Source organism: Myotis brandtii, unplaced genomic scaffold (assembly GCF_000412655.1).
Source record: "Myotis brandtii unplaced genomic scaffold, ASM41265v1 scaffold115, whole genome shotgun sequence".
Classification (NCBI taxonomy): Eukaryota; Metazoa; Chordata; class Mammalia; order Chiroptera; family Vespertilionidae; genus Myotis; species Myotis brandtii.
Genome location: NW_005353967.1, coordinates 21,044,383 through 21,063,497, shown reverse-complemented (window position 1 = coordinate 21,063,497; position 19,115 = coordinate 21,044,383). Strand labels below are relative to the sequence as shown.

Sequence of the window (19,115 nt, the reverse complement as noted above, 5' to 3'; positions counted from 1 at the left end):
CGGCCCCCACCCACCGCCTGGCCGTGTCCCCCGGAGAGACCCTCGGGCGCTGGGCGCATTTGCACGACTAACATGCGGGACACAGTCTGGAACCGGGCGTGGGTGGGAGCGGGAGGCGGGGGCTTTAGAGACGGGTGAGAGGGCAGAGCTCTCTGCACAGAGCCGCCTGGAATCCCTTGCCCGCCTTAGGAGTGCTATGAAGAAAGGAATTGCTGTAGGAGAGGCCTAACGTTAGTGACCACCACCACCTTTGGGACTTTCCTGGCCTTCTGGGGCGGGGGGGCTCTCCAGGAAGCATGCTGCGCTACAGGGTCAGGACTTGAAGGGGCATCTGACCCAGGGGCCCTTCTCCCGGGAGGGCGCTCCTCACTGTGGGCCCTGGGGTGCCAGCTGACAGGAGCGGCCAGAGGCGGCTGAGCCTACCTTGGATGCATCCAGATCCGTGGGGTGCTTCATCACCTTGGGGTCGTAGCCATTGTGCCTGAGTTTAATGACAGGGTCAAAAAGGTCGGCAAACACCTGCAGGAGGAAAGATGCTCCTGTTTCTCTTTAATTGGTGCGTCTACTATGAAAAGACGACCATGCAGGAAAGGGTGTGAGTGGATTAGTAGTTAATAGCGGTGCAGGTGATGATGGTGATGATGGACTTCCACCAGAGAAAGCAGGACTCTGCCCTTGTACCCTCCTCCCTAATGATCGCTCTAAGCTCACTGCCATCTGACGGAACAAGGAAATGTTGCGTTTAAGGATCTGAGGGTTTTCTCCAGGAGTTCTTGCCTTTGGGGTAAAAGAAGCCGCTAGATCAGAGGCTACGTAGTTCTGTGGTCAAAGGGAAGGCGAGTTTCTAGAGTTTAAGCAACAGAATACATTTGTGGAAACCCCCGGCCGCACCAGAAGAAACGCATCCAGCATCAGTTAGGGCAGAGCAGGGACCCCTCACGCTGTGCGGACCTTCCCAACCTGAAATACCTCGTGCAAAATCTATTTTTTTAAACTAAAAACGTTAGGAGCAACGTTTAAGTAAAAGAACATTCAGAGAAGTCATAACAGAGCACCCTGCAGGCTTAGGGAGCTGTGGGAAATGGGGGTGGGGGTGTTGGGCCAGGGAGCTAGCTCTGGTCTGGGACTCCAGGGAGCCCAGAGCTGTGCATTGCTGTGTGTGAGGGAGCTACCAGCCTCAAGGCGGCCCCTCCCTCCTCCTGATGGCTGCCCTCCCAGGGAACTGCCTTCACCTCCTGCAACAGAAGGGGGCCTCGGGGAAGCAGCCAAGACATCTGCCAGGACTAGAAGCTGCTCTGTGGAGAGGGCCACAGGTGGCTGAGCTCCCCTAGCGGCAGGCCGTCCTGTGCTTCTGTGCCAAGGATGAGGATGCGGAGATCATGGGATTTCCCAGAGACTTGAACTCAGAAGCCTGGGCTGCAGTGGCTGTGTAATGAGTAATTCTCAAACTAAAGACACACCACACCGTCCTCCACCCCCAGTAAAGCCCAGCCACTAACACATCATCTCCTAATGCAGCGGTTCTCAACCTGTGGGTCGCGACCCCTTTGGCGGTCGAACGACCCTTTCACAGGGGTCGCCTAAGACCATCCTGCATATCAGATATTTACATTACGATTCAAAACAGTAGCAACATTACAGTTATGAAGTAGCAACGAAAATAATTTTATGGTTGGGTCACAACATGAGGAACTGTATTTAAAGGGCCAGAAGGTTGAGAACCACTGTCCTAATGTCTTATGGGTGAATACACACCAATAAAATAAAAAGCATATATTTTCCCAATTCGTCCCCTTGACAATCTCAGAGAGCTCTGTCATGCAAGCAATTCCTCCCTGGGAGGAACTAGAGCAACAGCAAGGGAAGCTGCAGACCTCATTGCTCCAGCAAGCTTTCTGGATGTTCTGCTGGGTTCCCTGTGAGGCAGCCCTGCCTGAGAAGGCAGAAAGCTGGCCCACACAGAAAGGGACTTGCACCCAGAGCCCGCCCCCGCGCCCCCCCACCCCCGCCCACTCCAGAACCTGTAGCTGATAGTTTTACCTCATAGGACTCCTCGTCACCAGCCACCATGCCCACAGTCTTTATGAAGGGGTGACCAGGGTTGTCCACTCCAGTCTGGATACACTGGTCCAGAGTGTAGCCTTTGGGCGTCATCTTGTTGCGGAGCTTGGCGTAGATGGAGGGGGTGAGGCACTCGGCCATGCAGTTGTTGTGCTTGCGAAGGTCAGGGTAGTCTGCACTGTGCACCAAGGGGACAGGCTTTCAGGGAGCAGCCCTGAAGGGAGGGCCCTATGAATGGCCTTTGTGTCTGCCCATCCTTCCACCAGGCTCTCTTTAGCCAGTAAGCACGAGACACTTGGCTAGGAGTCATGACTTATGTAAGCCAGAGTAGAAAAAAAAAGTCCCCTGAATTGCCAAAGAAAGGGACCTGGCTGCAGCGGCCCACCCTGGCTCATGCTCATGTAAAAGGGAGGTAGAGTGAAAATAATTAGAAAATAAATGGAGTCACGTGCACTTTTTAACCCAGAAGTTTTGGTAAAATACAACAGGTGCGTTTTGGTGCCTTGGGTCTCGTGATAGAGGCTGAAACCCCGCAGGTGGGACCACACAGAAAAGCAGCCATTTATCCGCCCTCTTTCTCTGATGCAAGCTCTGTGACTATCTGCTTTGTTGAGTCTGGCTATTGAAACAGGCATTCGGTAAATATCTGTTGGAATAATACATAGAAAGAAATAAAATGTCCTACGCTGGGATATGAATTGAAGAATAGGGGATGCGGGACCACCACAGGCTCAAACACAGGCCATCTCACCTCAGGAATCCCTGAGGTGCATGTTGGGAGCAGGTCATTCCCTCAGAGACCAATTCCCACAAGAGCCGTAAATGTCTCTGCGAAACACCGGGCTTTCCCCGCCGCTCCCACCCACCCCTGCATGTGGAATCCCTTAGTCAGCTCTGCACTTCAGCTCTATTTAGTGTGCGCTGTCTCAGTCCTGGCCAGGTCCCAAGGGCTGAAGAAACAAGTCCATCTTCAAGCCACGCCTCCACGTCCTGCCTGCCATGCCCTTTAAGCTGACACTTAAAATCAGCACTATGTGATTACATGTTCCAGAAGGCAGTGTAGCAGTGAATGAGGCCTGAGTCTGCAACCAGTGTCCCTGAATCTGCATTTGGCTGCACTAGTTGTGTGCACTTAGGCACTATTTAATTTTTCTAAGCCTCCGTTTCATCACAAAGGGATGCTAAGGTGAATAAAGTAGATACTCCATGTATAGTGATTAACACACATAAAAGTGCTCAACAAATGTTAACTGTGACTATTATTACTATCCAACCAGACTGCAAGCTCTGGGCAGGAATGGTGACGCTACACTTCCTTGTATTCGTCACCTAGCTGTCCTCCCGGGCAGTGTCCAGCAGGGGGCAGCATAGTTCTGGCTGGCACCGGAGCTATTTGAAAGCCAAGAGGACTTACCTCGGAGGGAATAGCTTGTGCTGTTCCCGGGCCTCAGCACGCACATTCTGCCGGTTCACCAGGTACCCGGTGGTCAGGGCACTGGTGCCCAGCGTGGCAAATAACAGAGAAGCATTGCGGCCAGTTAGCAACTTAGAGAAGGCACTGGCCATCCTTCCTCTTGGTTGAGTGTCTGGAAAGCAGAAAAACTGGGTGAGACAGCCTCACTGGATGGCCCTGAACCCCAGTGTGGAGATCAACCGGCACGAGAAAGAACTGCAGCAGCCGGAGCCTGTCTTCTGGCGTGTTTTCCTCTTTCTTCCTTTCTCCCCCACACCCCTTCACACTGCTGGGGAAAATCTGGGTGGTTTTGCACATTGTGAATGTCAAACTCCCTGAAGTCCACGACCCTTTCTCCGATTGCCACTTTCTGGCTCCCTGGAAGGTCCTTTCCATCGCTTCACGCCCAAGCAAGCTTCACTGTCTTTTTAAAAAAAAACTAACATTTATTAAGTTCCTACCATGAGGCATGTGCCATGCAAGGGGCCTTACAAACATTGTCTTTAGTCTTTGCAACAATCTGCCAAGTGGGCATTATTTTTCAGGTGGGGAAACTGAGGTTCAAGACCTCCAGATCTCAGAGCCAGCACATCGAAGAGCTGGGATTTGAACCCAGGCTTGTCTTTGGCCCTGGATTCAAGCCTCTTGCAAACTCCAGCACCTACAGACAGCCCTTCACTGACCAGCAGTTACCGGGAAAATGACCTTTGTGGTTGAGGACCTAGGAGTGCCACAGATCACTCCACTCCGTTAAACCCCTAAAACCATAGCAATGCATTTATCACTGCAGCTCCTCGTCATAGGATTATCGCCTCAGGGCATGTGACTCTCCCCAAGTCCCAGAATATTCTTTCTAAGCCTGTTCTCTCTCCCTGTCCTCAAACTCCTGCTGAAGTGGCGTGGACGCCAAGGGTACCTCTGCTCACTCCACTCTGATCCCAGGTGCCTGACACGACAGCCAGCCTGCTGGGCCCGCCAGCCTTCCTCTGAGATTTGTTCTTGCCTTCTGTCTCCTTCCCTCCTCTCTCCTCCCTTGTACAGAACTAGGGATTGCAGGGGTGAAGAAGGAGGTCATGTCTCACTCTGTAGGAGCTGTCTGCCTCAGTTTCCCTAACCTGGAACACCTTTGTGACTCCTGATTTATACAGCATTGTTTACAGCATCAGAACTAAAATCTGACAGAATTGCTGAGCTCCAAGCCAAGGAGATTTTTACATGTGGTGCAAGATGACAGCCAAAGACAATGATAGTGTTTTAGTCCTAGACTCACCCTCTCCATTAAAAAGCAAGAACCACCAGATTATGCCCTTTTGTTTGAGCGCCAGGAGCTGTATATCTCTCTGTCCCAGGCAAGTGTACTGAGAGTCTGGGTCTGGGTCTAAGGGTTTTGTCTGGTTCCATAACATTTGGAATGTGCAGGTGTTGACTTCTGTCATTGCCTCAATTCTGAGCCTCCTGGTTGTCCTGAATATCCTGGATGGAGACACCGTGGGTGCCTTTCTGCTGACTCAGAGTCATTTCTGGTCCAGCTGTACACAGCGCCCATGTGTCTGAGCTGCTAGGGGACGGAGGGCAGTGGCAAGACCACGTGTCAGCTTTCCATCCAGAAAGAATCACCCCCCAAACAGTGGATGTCCAGGGTTGAGCCAGGTCCACAGAACACTCTGAACCAATTCCCACGGTTGCCAGCCTCCTAGGCCAGCAGAAAACGGCTGTCTCCTCCCATTCCGAGAGAGCACAGGGTTCACATCACTCATCACCTACTGGGCACCCTTGGGCATCTGTCTTATTCAGCAAGTAGACAGACATAGGCAGGAGATGTTTACAGCCTTTACTTATAAGACAGAGGCCTTTCCTAGGATTCCTTGTGAGGAAGACATAGGACCATTACCAGACTCCTCTCTAAGGGTAAGTTGTTTTTAAGAAAATAGGAGGTTGGAAACATCTAGTCCTTTGAAATGCTGTAAAGGAGGAGGTGCCTCCCTGCCTGCCCAAGGTTAGGGTTCTCTGTGGCTTCTCAGGCAGGGTAGATGACCTCCAGCAGTCACCTTCAAGGCTGGCTCCCTCTGGGATTCCTGACTCAGTGGGCAGGAACTTCAAGAATGCTTGACACACGCTCCTGCCTGGTTTCCTCTGAGAAGACAAAAGGGTCCTTCTCGAAGCTGCAGCAGAGATGGAGACCCAGGGCCTCTGAGCCAGGGACCAAGCCACCTCCTGCCTCTGAGCACCCACGACTCCCCATGCCTTATCCTCTCCTCACCCCCACAGTTTCCTGAACCTTCCTCAGCCAGTCCTTTAGGAAAATCCACCTGGCCCATTCTCAGAGGATGTGATTTGATCCTGAAGCTGGCAGCGCACACAGGAGCATGTGGCACTCCTGTGCTTTGCTGGGATGGTGCCTTAACCCATAACCCATAGGAGATTTAGCGCTAAAGGCGGGGGTCTTTGGAAGAGGTGCTTATAGATGCAAAGGAGGAATTGGGTGCTCACACAGCCCAGTAATGCCCAGATCTCTCGAAGAGCCCTCTGGGTCAGGAAGGCCCTGGGTCAGTCAAGTTCCTGTGTGGTCTTGTTCTCCAGGAGAACAGAGAGAACATACCAAGGACACTAGGCATGGGAAGCGTGAGAGCTGCAGGCAGGAAAAAAGCCCTCTGGCAACAGCACACCAGTTGCATTAGCGTAGCCTTGTCATGGGGGCATTAACCGCCATGCACATGGCCCCAGCTGACCCTGGGGGGATCGCAGAGCAGGAAGGCCTGAAGGGCAGCACTAAGGAGAGCCTGAGGGTTTGGCTTGTTCTGGCAAATGTGTTCTGGCAAATCCTCACGGGAGCTGCCCAGTTCTCCACATGCACCAGGTCATTCAAAGGCACAAATGTCACCCACTCATGAAGCAAGAACAGGCTGACAGCAGCTCACCGAGAGCCAACTAGCCAAACACATACAGGCAATGCCCAGCAGTTTTCCCCTCCGGTGGGGAAGAAACAATACTTGGTTCGTTATTAACGTGTTAGTCATTTCAAGAATGATGCTCTAGCAACAATGTGAACCAGTTTAAATTGGATCCAGCTACTGGGCTGACTCGTAATGAGCTCCTTTTGGGGGCCTCGCAAAGTTCATTTTCCAGTTAGTATATCCCAAGCCAGTGACTGGCACCTGTTCTTGCTGCTGAGGAAAACCTCTGCCAGAAACAAACCCATTAGTCTCTGTAAATTACAAGGGAGGGAAAGTTGAAGGTTAAAATCCCACATTCAGTGGCATTTAGATGTTTTTTTTCCATCAAGAAAAAAATAATCCTGATTCTCTATCAAAAACAAGCATTGCAAGCAGGGTGCTGGTGGGGTTCCGGCACCTCATGCAGAGCTGTCCCACGGGAAGGACCTGTCCCCTGTACCTGTGCCCGTGTGCAGGGGACAGGGGAGCCTTCAGCCCAGGGCTTCTTTAGTTACCACCACAGTGCCAGGACAACCGTCCTACAGGTGGTCCCGGCCTCCAGCCCTGGGGCCCCGGCTCACCAGACCCCCCGCACGGGCTCTAGCAGTGCCCCGGCTAAAGAGGCAGAAAGCTGAGTTTCATGGTCTCACTGACCTTGGAGCCGGAGTCTCTCGCGTCCTGCCGCAAGCACACAGCCAAGCGGTGTGTAACGCGAGCTGGCAGGGTCCAGCCTGGACAAGGCTCGGGCTGGGCGGGGCTGGGCCCCTCTGGCCAATCCCATCCAGGATCTCTGGCCACACTTGTTCCCCCAGCTGTGCCCTTGAAGGCCAGCCCCTGACTTCTCTGCCGCCAGCCCTGCGCTCTTTCTAGCACCTGCCCTTTCTCTGAAATGGTCCCTTCGCCCAAGTGTGGTCCTGGAAGCTGCCTCCCCCGGGATCTGGGAGGGGTTTGGGGGCCTGCAGCCCAGCTCACTGGCTGCCCCATCCTGCAAGACCCTGCATCTAGGTGGAAGGGCCTGCCTGGAAACTCACACCAGTTAGGGGACTTGTTTCTACCTTCCCTCAGGAGCACCAGCCCTGGGGCTGCGGTTAGGTCTGCAGAATGACCCCCACCCCAGCCGCCCAGGCCTGGGAGGAAGAGATGTCTAAAGCTCCCGCTCTCCTGCTGCTAATCAAGCTCTGAGCCAGGGACAGGGACCTCCCTCCACCTTGCATGGGGCCCTGATTCAGGGCAATCACAACCATGTCGGAAGCAGATTGCTAGATAATCTCACTTTCTATCCACACCAGCTTAATATGCCACCCAGCAAACCCAGCAGGCCATATTCCCGCTTAAAAATAGCCCTCCTTGGGGCAGGCACCACCAACCGGAAAGGTTGGCCGTAAATAGCAGTGACCCACCAGGACTTTGGACAGCTGCCCTGCCACTGGAGCTGCCTAGCCCCTGGTGACTGTCACGTAGGCAGACTCTGTGGCCACGTGCACACCAACAACTGGTTCCTTTTCTTCTCTGGGACCAATCGGTGCTCAGAGCAGACGATGGAGCAGGGGGTGGAGCCCGGGAATAACCTTCCACCTAGAGTGGCTCTCTTTCAGGGTTTCCAGTTCTTTTCAATGTAACCCATAGCAAAGCATCTATTTTCCCTTTGCATTGGGGGTACTGGCGGGGAGGGCATAGGAGGGGGCCTTCTGGGGGCTGGAAATCCCCTTGTTTGGGAGTGTTGTGTGGGTACACACACGTGTAAAATCTTCCCAAGTTGTACACTTAAGATTCAAGCACTTAACTGTGAATTTGTCACACCTCAGTGAATACATATGTTATCACAATGACCTGCCACACTGAGTTGAAATTTTTACAAAGCAATACTTATCCTTTCTACACCTGGCATACGCAGATATTTTCTAGGCTCTTCCACGTTATTTTATTAAAGCAATCGTAGATTGGGACCAAGCAAACTGATTACATGATCCTCTTAAGGGTCAGAGTTCCCAGTATGCACACACTCTCTTTTAATGGACCAAGTCCCTCTCACCCCTGAGGGCCTCTCCTGGCAGAAGGAAAAGCGAACTTGAGGCCTGTGGGGCTGACCAGCTGCTGAGCTCTGCGGATCAGGATGGGAGACAGGAGTGAGGGGAGTCTAGGCTTATTTCTTCCCAAAATAGTTCTTTTGTACACACACAGTTTCAAGTCAGTTCAGGTACCAAGAGAAATAAATCCAGTGACCCTGAAATAGCCCACATCCCAGACACAGAAAACAAAAGGCTTTAAAAAAAAATCCTCACCTGAGGATATGTTTATTGATTTTAGAGAGAGAGGCTGAGGAGAGAGAGAGAGAGGTTGCCTCCAGTTTGCACCCTGAGTTGGCATCCCAAATATGCACCCCTGCCCAGGATTGAACCTGCAACGTAGGTATGTGTCCTAACCTGAAATCGGACCCACAACCTTTTGTTGTACCAGACGATGCTCCAACCAACTGAGTACCCGGCAAGAATGAAAATGATAAGGCCTTTGAAAAGCACAGAAATGTAGAGTCTAAAGAATGGCAGTTACAATAAGAAACCCTTCTTTTATCTCTTTTCCCAATTCCTTACAAATGGACATTAGGATGCCCATCCATAAACCTTACCTCAACCCTTCATTTTATAATGTAACTAGAGGCCCAGTGCATGAAATTTGTGCATGGGGGTGTGTGGGGGAGTCCCTCAGCCCAGCCTGCACCCTCTCCAATCCAGCAATCCGGGACCCCTCAGGGGATGTCCGACTGCTGGTTTAGGCCCCAACTGGTAGTCGGACATCCCTCTCGTAATCCGGGACTGCTGGCTCCTAACCTCTCACCTGCCTGCCTGATCACCCCTAACCACTCTGCCTGCCTGCCTGATTGCCCCTAACGGCCTCTGCCTGCCAGCCTGATCACCCCTAACCACCCTCCCCTGCTGGCCTGGTCACCCCTAACTGCCCTTCCCTGCTGGCCTGGTTACCCCTAACCACCTCTGCCTCAACCCCCACCACCGTGGCTTTGTCTGGAGGGGTGTCCAGTCTAATTAGCATATTACTCTTTTATTAGTATAGATGGTTACTGAGCAGTGCATTCTGGGGAACATGGGGAAGTGGCCCTATGACTCAGAGACCAAGGACTCAACAGGAAGCTGGGAGGTCCGGTCTCACTCAGCAGAGGATGGGCCTTGGACCATGGGCGAGGCCTGGACTGTGTTTAGGTCTGAGGAGCCTCCCTCCTCCAGGCATCACTTGCTCAGTGGCCTCCCCCACACACCCTGACCTGGGTTCAAACCCGCAGCCTTTCAATGTACAGGACGAAGCTCCAACCAATGGAGCCACCTGGCCAGGACAGTTATTTTTGGCTTTTATTTTCTTTTCTTTTACATTTTTATTTTCTTTTATTTTTTACTCTTTTTATTAAATCTTTATTGTTGAATGGTTTACATAGGTCCCCTTTCCCCCTATTAACCTTTTCCAGCCTACTTCCTACCCCCAGGCCGGATGCATATATGCACACAAGGCCATTGGTTGATCTCTTCCCACCCGCCTTCCCTCTGAGGTTCCACAGTCTGTTCATGCGTCTGTGTCTCTGGGTCTATTTTTGTTCATCAGTGTATTTGGCTCATTAGGTGTTAAAAGTGCTCTGCTTGTGATCACTTGGGTTTTCTAAAGATGCAGTCACATCACGTACAAATCTTTTTTCTTTTTCCAAATGTACTTGTGGGCACATTGGGAATATAGATACCAGAAATAGAAGTCTGTGAATAAGTTGGGAAGAGGATGCGTTTTCTTTCGTGACGTTGTGTACATGATCCTATGCTCCCGCTGTGTTGAGAACACCAAGTACTGTGGCTGCAGGGAGGTTCTCATTGGCAACTCATCCACATAGAGCCAGAGCCTCCCTCTCCATCAGCCGCAGCTCCCAGGACAGACGCATGCACCCCTCAGCAGAGGTGGGGCACTTGGCCACCTCCCACAGGCTTGCCCCCTGTCACCACCTGGTGGGGCCCACCTTCCGCATATCACCCTCCATCTTCTATTCCTTTTGTGTCCTTTCCACCCCTAAGTTAATGTTGTGTCCTTAGTATGTGGCTGTGAGATGTCTCTGACTGAGGTGGGAAACCTTTCACGTTTCTCTTTTCCTTTCATCTCAGGATAACTGAGCTCTGCAGTTTGTGTGGAACCAAGGGCCCTGGGAATACAATGCTGAGCCCTCTGAACTCATTTTATTCTTTATTGTATTATTTGATTCCTGGGGTTGAATTAAACACGAAAACAGAAGAAAATATACCCTTAGATATACAATCTGAGTTATTACCCGGAGATTTCCGCGGGAGTTGACACTGAGGCATGAGACACATGTGTTTACTGGTCAGTTTCCTCAACTACGGAACGAAGGTTGAACCTGCCCCTCGGATCCTTTGGAGGTTGAATATGATGCATCCAGAGGGATTAACTGGCGGCTGGGAGAGTAAGATGGGAAGTCAACAGACACTTGTTTCCTTTACCCAGATAGAGTTAGAAAAACACAACTCCTTTTATCATAACAGCAGCAAGGGCCATGCCTGTGGGAGGAGGTGCAGGGAACCAGGGCTGCCCCCTGCTCCTGCCCCGCCCTCCCGCCCTCTGTCCCTGCACTGGCCCAGCCGCCTTTGCAGAACCACTCAACTCAGGCTCGGGCCCCGCCCATCCCGCAGGGAGGAGCATGGGCAGTTTCTTGCAGACACGGAAGCGGCTGTGGAGTAGGGAGGTGGCGGTATTTCCCGAGGAGGGTGTTTGTGCTTTAAAGCTGATGCTCTCCATCCACCTCCCAGCAGGGAAGGCTGAGGGTCGCTGCAGTCGCTGAAGTCCTTGTTGAAGTCTCCGCTCCGGAGCCTCTCACAGCAGTGAGTCCCGCTCCGCTGCCACCCAGCCCAGGTCCCCTAGGTTCCCCGTTGGCCATCCAGCGATGGGAGCCTGGGGGCGGGGGTGGGGGGAAGAGACCTAGAGGTGCTCCATGCACTTCCTGGTGTTCGGTCATCCTTTCGGTCGTTTTGGATGGTACGGACCCTGGCCTTTTGTAATGTAGATTTTATATAAGTTAGTTGGGACATGGTTAAGAAAAGGGGGTGCCACTCTTTGGGTCACCTTCAAGCATATTACGAAGGTGGTTGATAGGCATGGCAACCTCTACATGTGATGCACAGCAGAGATTCCAGATTTCCCAAAATCCTTCAAATGCCACCCTTGTTGTATGCCATTATTCCTCTCCCATTGTTGCCAACTCTTTTCAAAGTGCAGGGCTCTACCCAATCCCTAGTAGCCAGTGCGGCCATGTGGCTGGCTCTTGCCACTGAGACAGGAACAGACATGAAATACACAACTGCCATATCATTTGCTTTAAAGCAGCGGTTCTCAACCTGTGGGTCGCGACCCCTTTGGCGGTCGAACGACCCTTTCACAGGGGTCGCCTAAGACCATCCTGCATATCAGATATTTACATTACGATTCATAACAGTAGCAAAATTACAGTTATGAAGTAGCAACGAAAATAATTTTATGGTTGGGTCACAACATGAGGAACTGTATTTAAAGGGCCAGAAGGTTGAGAACCACTGCTTTAAAGGAAATCTATTTGGGGCTTATTTCTTTTCTGCCCCTGAATCCAGTTGGAATCTGGATATAGCAGGACCCAGGATTGACTGACAGGCAAGGATGGCCAGGGAATGAGATGAAGGGAACCAGGCTTCCTGAATCCCCACCTGCCTGATTGCTCATTTCAGAATTGGAAAAGGAAGCCATGGGGATCCACATTCTTCCTTTTCTCAGTTCTCTCTTGTGCTCACCAGCTGCCTCATGATCTCTTCAGTTTTAAACATTAGGGCGACTTTATCTACTTGCCAAAACAAAGTCTTTTCATGTGTATCATTCCATATAAAAATGCAATAATTCCAGGGGCAGATATGAGACTTATTTTGTAGATGAGGCACGCAGCCTCAGAAGGCTCAGGAGCCCACCCAAGATCGGACTTAGTGGGCCTCTGCCTCCACCTCCACGGCTTTTCTTCTCTCCACGGCCTGTCAGCGCAGGGTTGACAGTAGATGAGCAGAGCTGTTTCTGCAGTAGTGAGTTGTGTGTGCCTGGAGGTAGCCAAACATGGGCCAGGGATGTCACAGGAAAGATTTAAGCCCTGGAAAGACAGTAGGACTAGATGACCCTTAAAATCTCTTTCAAGGTCTCTCAAATTCTCTGATCTTGAGTGTCTGCAACATGAATATCTTCTAAACCATGTCCCCCCTAAACTTTAGAAGTAAAACATTTCTGAAGGAGCCCATTGCTATGAAGAAGACACTGTAGAAAAATACAAAAAGAATAAAAGAGACCAGTGAGCCATTTGAGAATTCAAGAAAGGCGAATTTTAATTTGCATATAGGCATAGCCCATACCTCACGCGGCAAGTGTTAGGCCAAAGCACAAATCCCTCTGTCGGAATCACAAGTCAGTAGATTTCCAAAGTAACTGGACACAAACAATATGCTTCTCAAAGTAACACATGGGTCTGTCCCTTACACACACACACACACACACACACACACACACACACACACAGAAATACATTTAAGTCTTCTGCAAGAGAGAGATGAGGATGGTAATCATGTGACCTCACATTTAGACAGCACTTTAGTTTACAGACTAACCCATTTTGTCCTCATGACAGCCCTGTGAGGTAGGCAGCACATAAATTAGTATTTACTCCATTTGCAGGCGAGAAAACAGGCTCAGAGAGGTTGCAGCACTGGCCTGAGGTTTCCCAGCTGTGGATGTAGAATGGGGTCTGGGACTCGGGGCTGGGAAGCCTCATCCAGTGGTCTTTCATAACTGCCTTTCTAGGGGAAAGGGAGATGGGTGAGTAAAAGACAGTGGTTCAGCATGTTAAGTAGAATTATATTTTCCTTGAGCAGATGAGATCAGGTACAATCAACCTTAATGTTAAAGCCATGCTGTGTGGCAGGCCAGATAAAGAATTTTTGGAATCATTCATGTATTCATAACTACAACAAAATGGTTGTTTTCTACTTTCTGTTTATCTCTGCCCTGCCTTAATATTATGTCACTAACTGAAATGAAGAAATGTCACTAGGTTAGATTTCATTGACTCAAGTCTTATTACCAGGATGCACACAGTAGCATCTGTAATCAAGTCATTATTTAAACTTACAATCTGTTGTCTTACTGAAAAGAACAGGACTCTTACTCATTTATTTCTTCTGGATGTGGACATTAACCTGGTTCTATTCTCTAGCCATAAATAATAGTTATCATTTTATCCCATTTCAATAGTAGTCAAAATGATAAACTTTACAGATTGGATTTTTAAAATAATCTTATATACTTTATAATGAACGGAAATATTTTTTTTCAGAAAAAATAAACTCAAACTTTAAAAAGAAATGCTAAATAAAACCTTTTATTTTAAAAGTTAATTTTATTGAGAATAACCCCTCTTGCTGCATTACTCTTTTCAGTTGGGAATTTAAAGGTGGCCCAATCATTGCTGACCAAAAGTCCTGTGTCATATAATACCGTGAGAGAAGAAGAGGTGTGGTCCATCATCACACACACTCCAAACTGAAATGTAATGGATGTTTCTCTTTCAAGTTATTCACTATTTATGAGTTTCATTTGTTTTAAGTAGTACTTTAAGATATACTGAAATTTAACAAACAGTAATTGGGACATTGTGCGAGAGCCACTTGAAGCTATCACAACAGTAGTTTAAAATCCCCCTCTTTAAATTCCTTCAGAGAAACACTAAGGAAAAGTGACAACACTCTACTTCATGCCTGAGTCTGTCACATAATATATTGGCCTAAGGAAGAGATTTGTCCCTGTAGCAAAACTGGATGTCTTAGTTAATAACCAATGGAATCCCCTAAAAGCCGCAAGATAATTTCATTGATAGTATGAAATGTGGGTGTTCATCTGCAAGCATGAAATGGAATTTTACTTCTGGTTTTCTGGGTTAATTTTGAAATAATAAAAGTATTTGCTATTTCATTGTTAGAGGCTGACTTCCCATCTCCTCTTAGAAATGGGTCTCATATAATGGGATATAGGCAGACGCAGCCGAGAGTGCAGGCTCCAACAATACACACGAAGCTTGCAAAGCAGAGAGGATAGGTGCTGTAACAATTGGAGGAAACATCACAAGTTGCTCTTAGGGATTTTAAATGTGACTAAATTGAGGCTTTTAAAATGTGCACTCCTATCCTATCATTTCACTGGCTCAGAAATGGTGCAGGTCATGAAAAGGAACTCCCTTGCAGGCGGGGTTCTCTCCACGATCCAGCAAGGCTTCAGGAAGCTGGAGGAACTTGGAAAGCTCAATAAAATGCTAAAGGTCAGCATAGCAACTGGCAGTGCCCATTGCTGACCACTGGGGGGCGCTTCCAACATTCTGCAGGAAATAAACATGAAAGCTTTGTCACTACTTGAAGAAAACCTGCATACCAAAAGCGGGGGAGAACTTAGAAATTTCTCTATCACCTATTTTCTTTAATAAGAATGGCTGCAGTGGCTCTGGAACATATGAGTCAGAGAAATACGGCTCCAAACTTCCAGGGAAAGCACACACAAAACCAACCCCTCCCCTCCGGAAGACTTTAGGGACTCCAAGGCAAAACTGAAGGCATTAACATTTCTAGGAGTTATTTTGCCTGAAAGTACTGTGTGTGGTCCTTTCACTGATTGTCCTGGTTTTCACTCACCTTCCAAGACTGTTTTTGAGTCACGAAAGTTAACCTTTACTTTCTTTTCTTATGCAGGACTTTGAGGTGCTTGGTGCAATTGACACATCAGTTCAAGCCCTCAGTTTCTGAACACTGAGAAATACATTGCAAGTTATGCATTGTTGGGATCCAAACAACCCATGCTTTTTATCATGCATCAAGGTGCTTCAACCTCTTAATTGAAACTAAAGAGAACAAACAAGCAACTTTCTGTAAAAAAAGAAGAAGAAAGCATCCATAAGTAACCCTCCTTGGGCTTAGTGCTACACTGTTGGCTAATATGAGCTATTGAAAATATTGTTGGAATAGTCTCAAATATTATAAATATTTTCTTTTACTTACTTGATATTTCAATATATAGTTATGTACAGAGATGGCCCTTACCATGCAGGAAAAATGTACACTCTCCATCTCTATGGTACATTATCAAAGCTGGCCCTTCCACCAGGTTTTATGAGCCAGCAAGATGGATGTTAGTCAGCTACTAGCTCTAACAACATAATTAAAGTGCAAAGAAAGAGGGAAAATAGCCAGACAGATCAGTTTTGTTCATTGTCAGCATCGATACACTTCATGCCTCGAAGTGAAAATATCAGGTGCAATAGGCTCAGACAACAATAACTGTATGTTTTTTTCTTTTCCTTCTTTGACAAAGCAGAGGTCTCCCTGAGAAGAGGGGAGGGAGGTAAACATGAGAGAGCCCCATTTCTTCAACAACCGACAATCCTGGGAATAGCAAGGTCACTTTTCCCTCGCAGAATAGCAGTACTACCCCCAGCAGTTGGTTTTCTGATATAACAGTTGTTGAGTGGTTGGACCCTTTTTTCCATACACATACAATATTTCCACTCAAAAATATAAAAATTTAAAAACAAAGATGGTGGGGGAAGAACTGTCTACCAAGTGCATGTGGAAGTGTGGGTTTTAAAAAGAAATTCTCACTAACCAACTTTTAAAACAATACAACCAATCTCCAAAATGAGCCTAAAAATGGTTTGTGTACATCAGAATGGATTCCCACATTACTGTGAGGGGGAAGGAAGAAAACAAGCACAGCAGGGTGCAAGGACTTGTAAGTGCTATGCCGTTTCACTTAGCATTGCAACCCGCTCTTCCCCACAGCGCGGTGGCCTCTGTCTTTTTCCACAGTTTTGCCGGTGAGGTGCGTGGGCACCTTTTGCAAACTCTGCACCTGCCCCTCCAAGGGCGTTGGCTTCTCGGGCACCACAGCCTCAGGAAGAAGCCCCCACCCACCCCACGAAGCCACTGGCTGGAATCCTCCGGGGCACAGCCTGCTGAGTTTTCAATGAAAGAAATGTTATGTACAAACGCGCTTGACTTTATCATATCTTTCCTCTCCTGTTACCTAAAGACTGACAAGGCAGTTTCCGAACATGCCGGTATTCCTCCATGCGCTGAAATCCATGCACATGCTGTAGATGGAAGTTGCTGATGCCAGCCCATCCCTACACAGGAAGCCTGAGCTTTTCTGGAAGCTTGTAACAAAGGAAATGTAACGGAGGCAGTGAAATCCCAGGAGAAGATGGGTAGGTGTGCCCAGCCCAGTGAAGTGCCAGAGAATCATCAGAGGCCTTGTCCAGGAATCCTCATCCCCAAGTTTGAACAGAACTTGGGGCACAGTTTGAAATTTACCCTCTTACCTGTGTCATTAAAATGGCTACCACAACTCCCATAGTACATTCTCTTTCTGCAGAATGTGCCACCAACTTTACCAAATATCATTCTTTTCACCTTCCCACCCAAGTCTGAAGCATCTGTCTTTGACCCCAAACAGCTGGCTTCCCTCACTGGAGACAGAATCCAGTTACGTTCCGTCTTCCATGGACAAAGGAGACCTGTTTTGGTCTCCATGCCCCATCCTCACAGTACTGTGGGAGGCATGGCATGCACAGTTCTGTCTGTCCCCCCTTCCATGAAAATTCCCCGGACCCAGGGCAAGGCCAAATCTTCAAGCAGGGAGCCGAGGTTCAATTTTCAGTGACAGCTCATACAGTGTATCTTCATCTATGATGAGGGCTTTGTCCAGCAAGTACTGAGTGACCTGAAGAAAAAAGGAAATCCTAGCTGTAAGTTTTTTCAGAACACTGGTATGTTGCATTTTTCTGAATAGAATCTGGCAATTCAACATATTCTCGTAAACATTTAAAAATTTACATAACTAAAAATTATTGATATACTCTCAATGTTAAAAAAATAAAATCAATGAAAGGATTAGCCAAAGAACATATAGGCATAACCCATAGACACAGACAGTAGTACGGTGATGGCCAGAGGGAAGGAGAGTGGGGGCTGGGTGGAGGTGGGCAAAGAGAGGAGAAGTGGGAACATATGTAATAGTGTCAATAATAATAATAATAATAATAATAATAAAACCAAACATCTCTAGTGTTCTCCCAACTCATTGGGCTCTTTCCTCAAGAGGCCCACTGTTATCATTTGGTTTGTATTCTACTGCTTGAATTTTGACTTTTTAAACAATTGCCTTTTGTCATGCAGAAGTTTTTTAATTTGATGCAGTAAAATTTATCAAGCTTGTCTTTTGCAGCTTTGCATTCTGTGCTTAAGGAGGTCTTTCAAATCTAAAGATCATAAATATTTTCTCCTATATTTTATTAAAATCATTTAATGTTGCTTTTTCTATTTAGGTAATAAACTCATCTAGAATTTATTTTTGTGAATGGTATATAAGATGCAGAGGCAAAATTCCTCATTTACTGAATGGTCCATTTCTTTCCAGTACTTAAAGAAAGCCTCCTTTATACCATACTAGAGGCTGGCCCTCACACCCCTGGCTTCCTCTGGAAGGTTATCTGGAAGTCTTTCCTCTGTTCAGCCGTTCGGTCGATTTGCATATTATGCTTTTATTATTATAGATTAGATTTTCATATAGATAAAATATGCATCTAGACTTTATCCTGCTCCATTTAATGTGTATTCCTGTACCTGTATAATCCGTTTTTTTAGATAATCCTTTTTAAAATATCCTCACCTGAGGATATTTCTTTCATTGATTTTTAGAGAGTGGAAGGGATCAGGAATTGACCTGCAATCCAGGTGCATACCCTTGATTGGGAATCGAACAGGAGAGCCTTTCAGTCCTCGGGCTGACACTCTACCACTAAGCAATACAAGCCAGGGCCCATATAATCCTATTTTATTCACTATAGTTTAGGACATGTATCTGAATATGGTAAGGAAAGCTCTCCCTTACTCTTCTTATTAAAAAAAAAAAAAACCAACACAAAAAACAAACAAAAAAATCCTTGTCTGTTTTTTGCCTATCTAAGCTTTCTTATTAGTTTTAGGATAAGTTTGTCAAGTTCCAAGAAATAGTAGGGAAAACTGGCTGTAAGTTATATTGGAATATTCTGTACTACCTTCTCAATGTTTTCGTAAAGTTAAAACTATTCTAAAAAATTATATCACTTAAAAAGGTAAAGAAGGAAGAAAGGAATGAAGGAATGAAGGAGAAGGAAGGAAGGAAGGAAGGAAGGAAGGAAGGAAGGAAGGAAAGAAGGAAGGAAAGAAGAAAGGCCAGTTGTGGCTGGGATAGAGAGAAGAAAGGGTAAAAGGGGTATATGATGTGAGAGGAATCTTGAAAGATGAGTAGGGACCACATAACGCAAGACTTCTTGGACATAGCAAGGTCTTTTTCTTTCTTTATCCTAAGAGCAATGGGAAACCAGTAAAATCTATACTAATAATAGAGGAATATGCAAATTGTCCGGGATGCCGTCACAGTAACAGTAACGACCAAACAGCAGGCTGCATGGGGCAACCAGGCCGATAGAGAGGGCAGTTGGTGGCAACCAGGTCAGCAGGGGTGGCAGTTGGGGGCGACCAGGCCAGCAGGGGGGGGGCAGTAAGGGGCGACCAGGCCGG

At 47.9% G+C, this 19,115-nt stretch overlaps 2 protein-coding genes across 2 annotated transcripts in view; both read right to left on the bottom strand.

The window, feature by feature from the left end:
* The window catches only part of CKMT2 (creatine kinase, mitochondrial 2 (sarcomeric)), a 15,383-nt gene extending 8,218 nt beyond the window's left edge, over positions 1-7,165 (bottom strand). The window contains exons 1-4 of the mRNA XM_014550682.1: positions 7,102-7,165; positions 3,476-3,647; positions 2,041-2,239; positions 371-519 (exon numbers count right to left, since the gene is read on the bottom strand). Of these exons, the coding sequence (XP_014406168.1) occupies positions 371-519; positions 2,041-2,239; positions 3,476-3,627 (500 nt within the window). The 5' untranslated portion in view covers positions 3,628-3,647; positions 7,102-7,165. The remainder of the gene's footprint in view (positions 1-370; positions 520-2,040; positions 2,240-3,475; positions 3,648-7,101) is intronic.
* Positions 7,166-13,371: 6,206 nt separating this feature from the next.
* RASGRF2 (Ras protein-specific guanine nucleotide-releasing factor 2) overlaps positions 13,372-19,115 on the bottom strand; it is a 137,866-nt gene continuing 132,122 nt past the window's right edge. Inside the window, exon 27 of the mRNA XM_014550194.1 lies at positions 13,372-17,274. Within this exon, the coding sequence (XP_014405680.1) occupies positions 17,182-17,274 (93 nt within the window). The 3' untranslated portion in view covers positions 13,372-17,181. The remainder of the gene's footprint in view (positions 17,275-19,115) is intronic.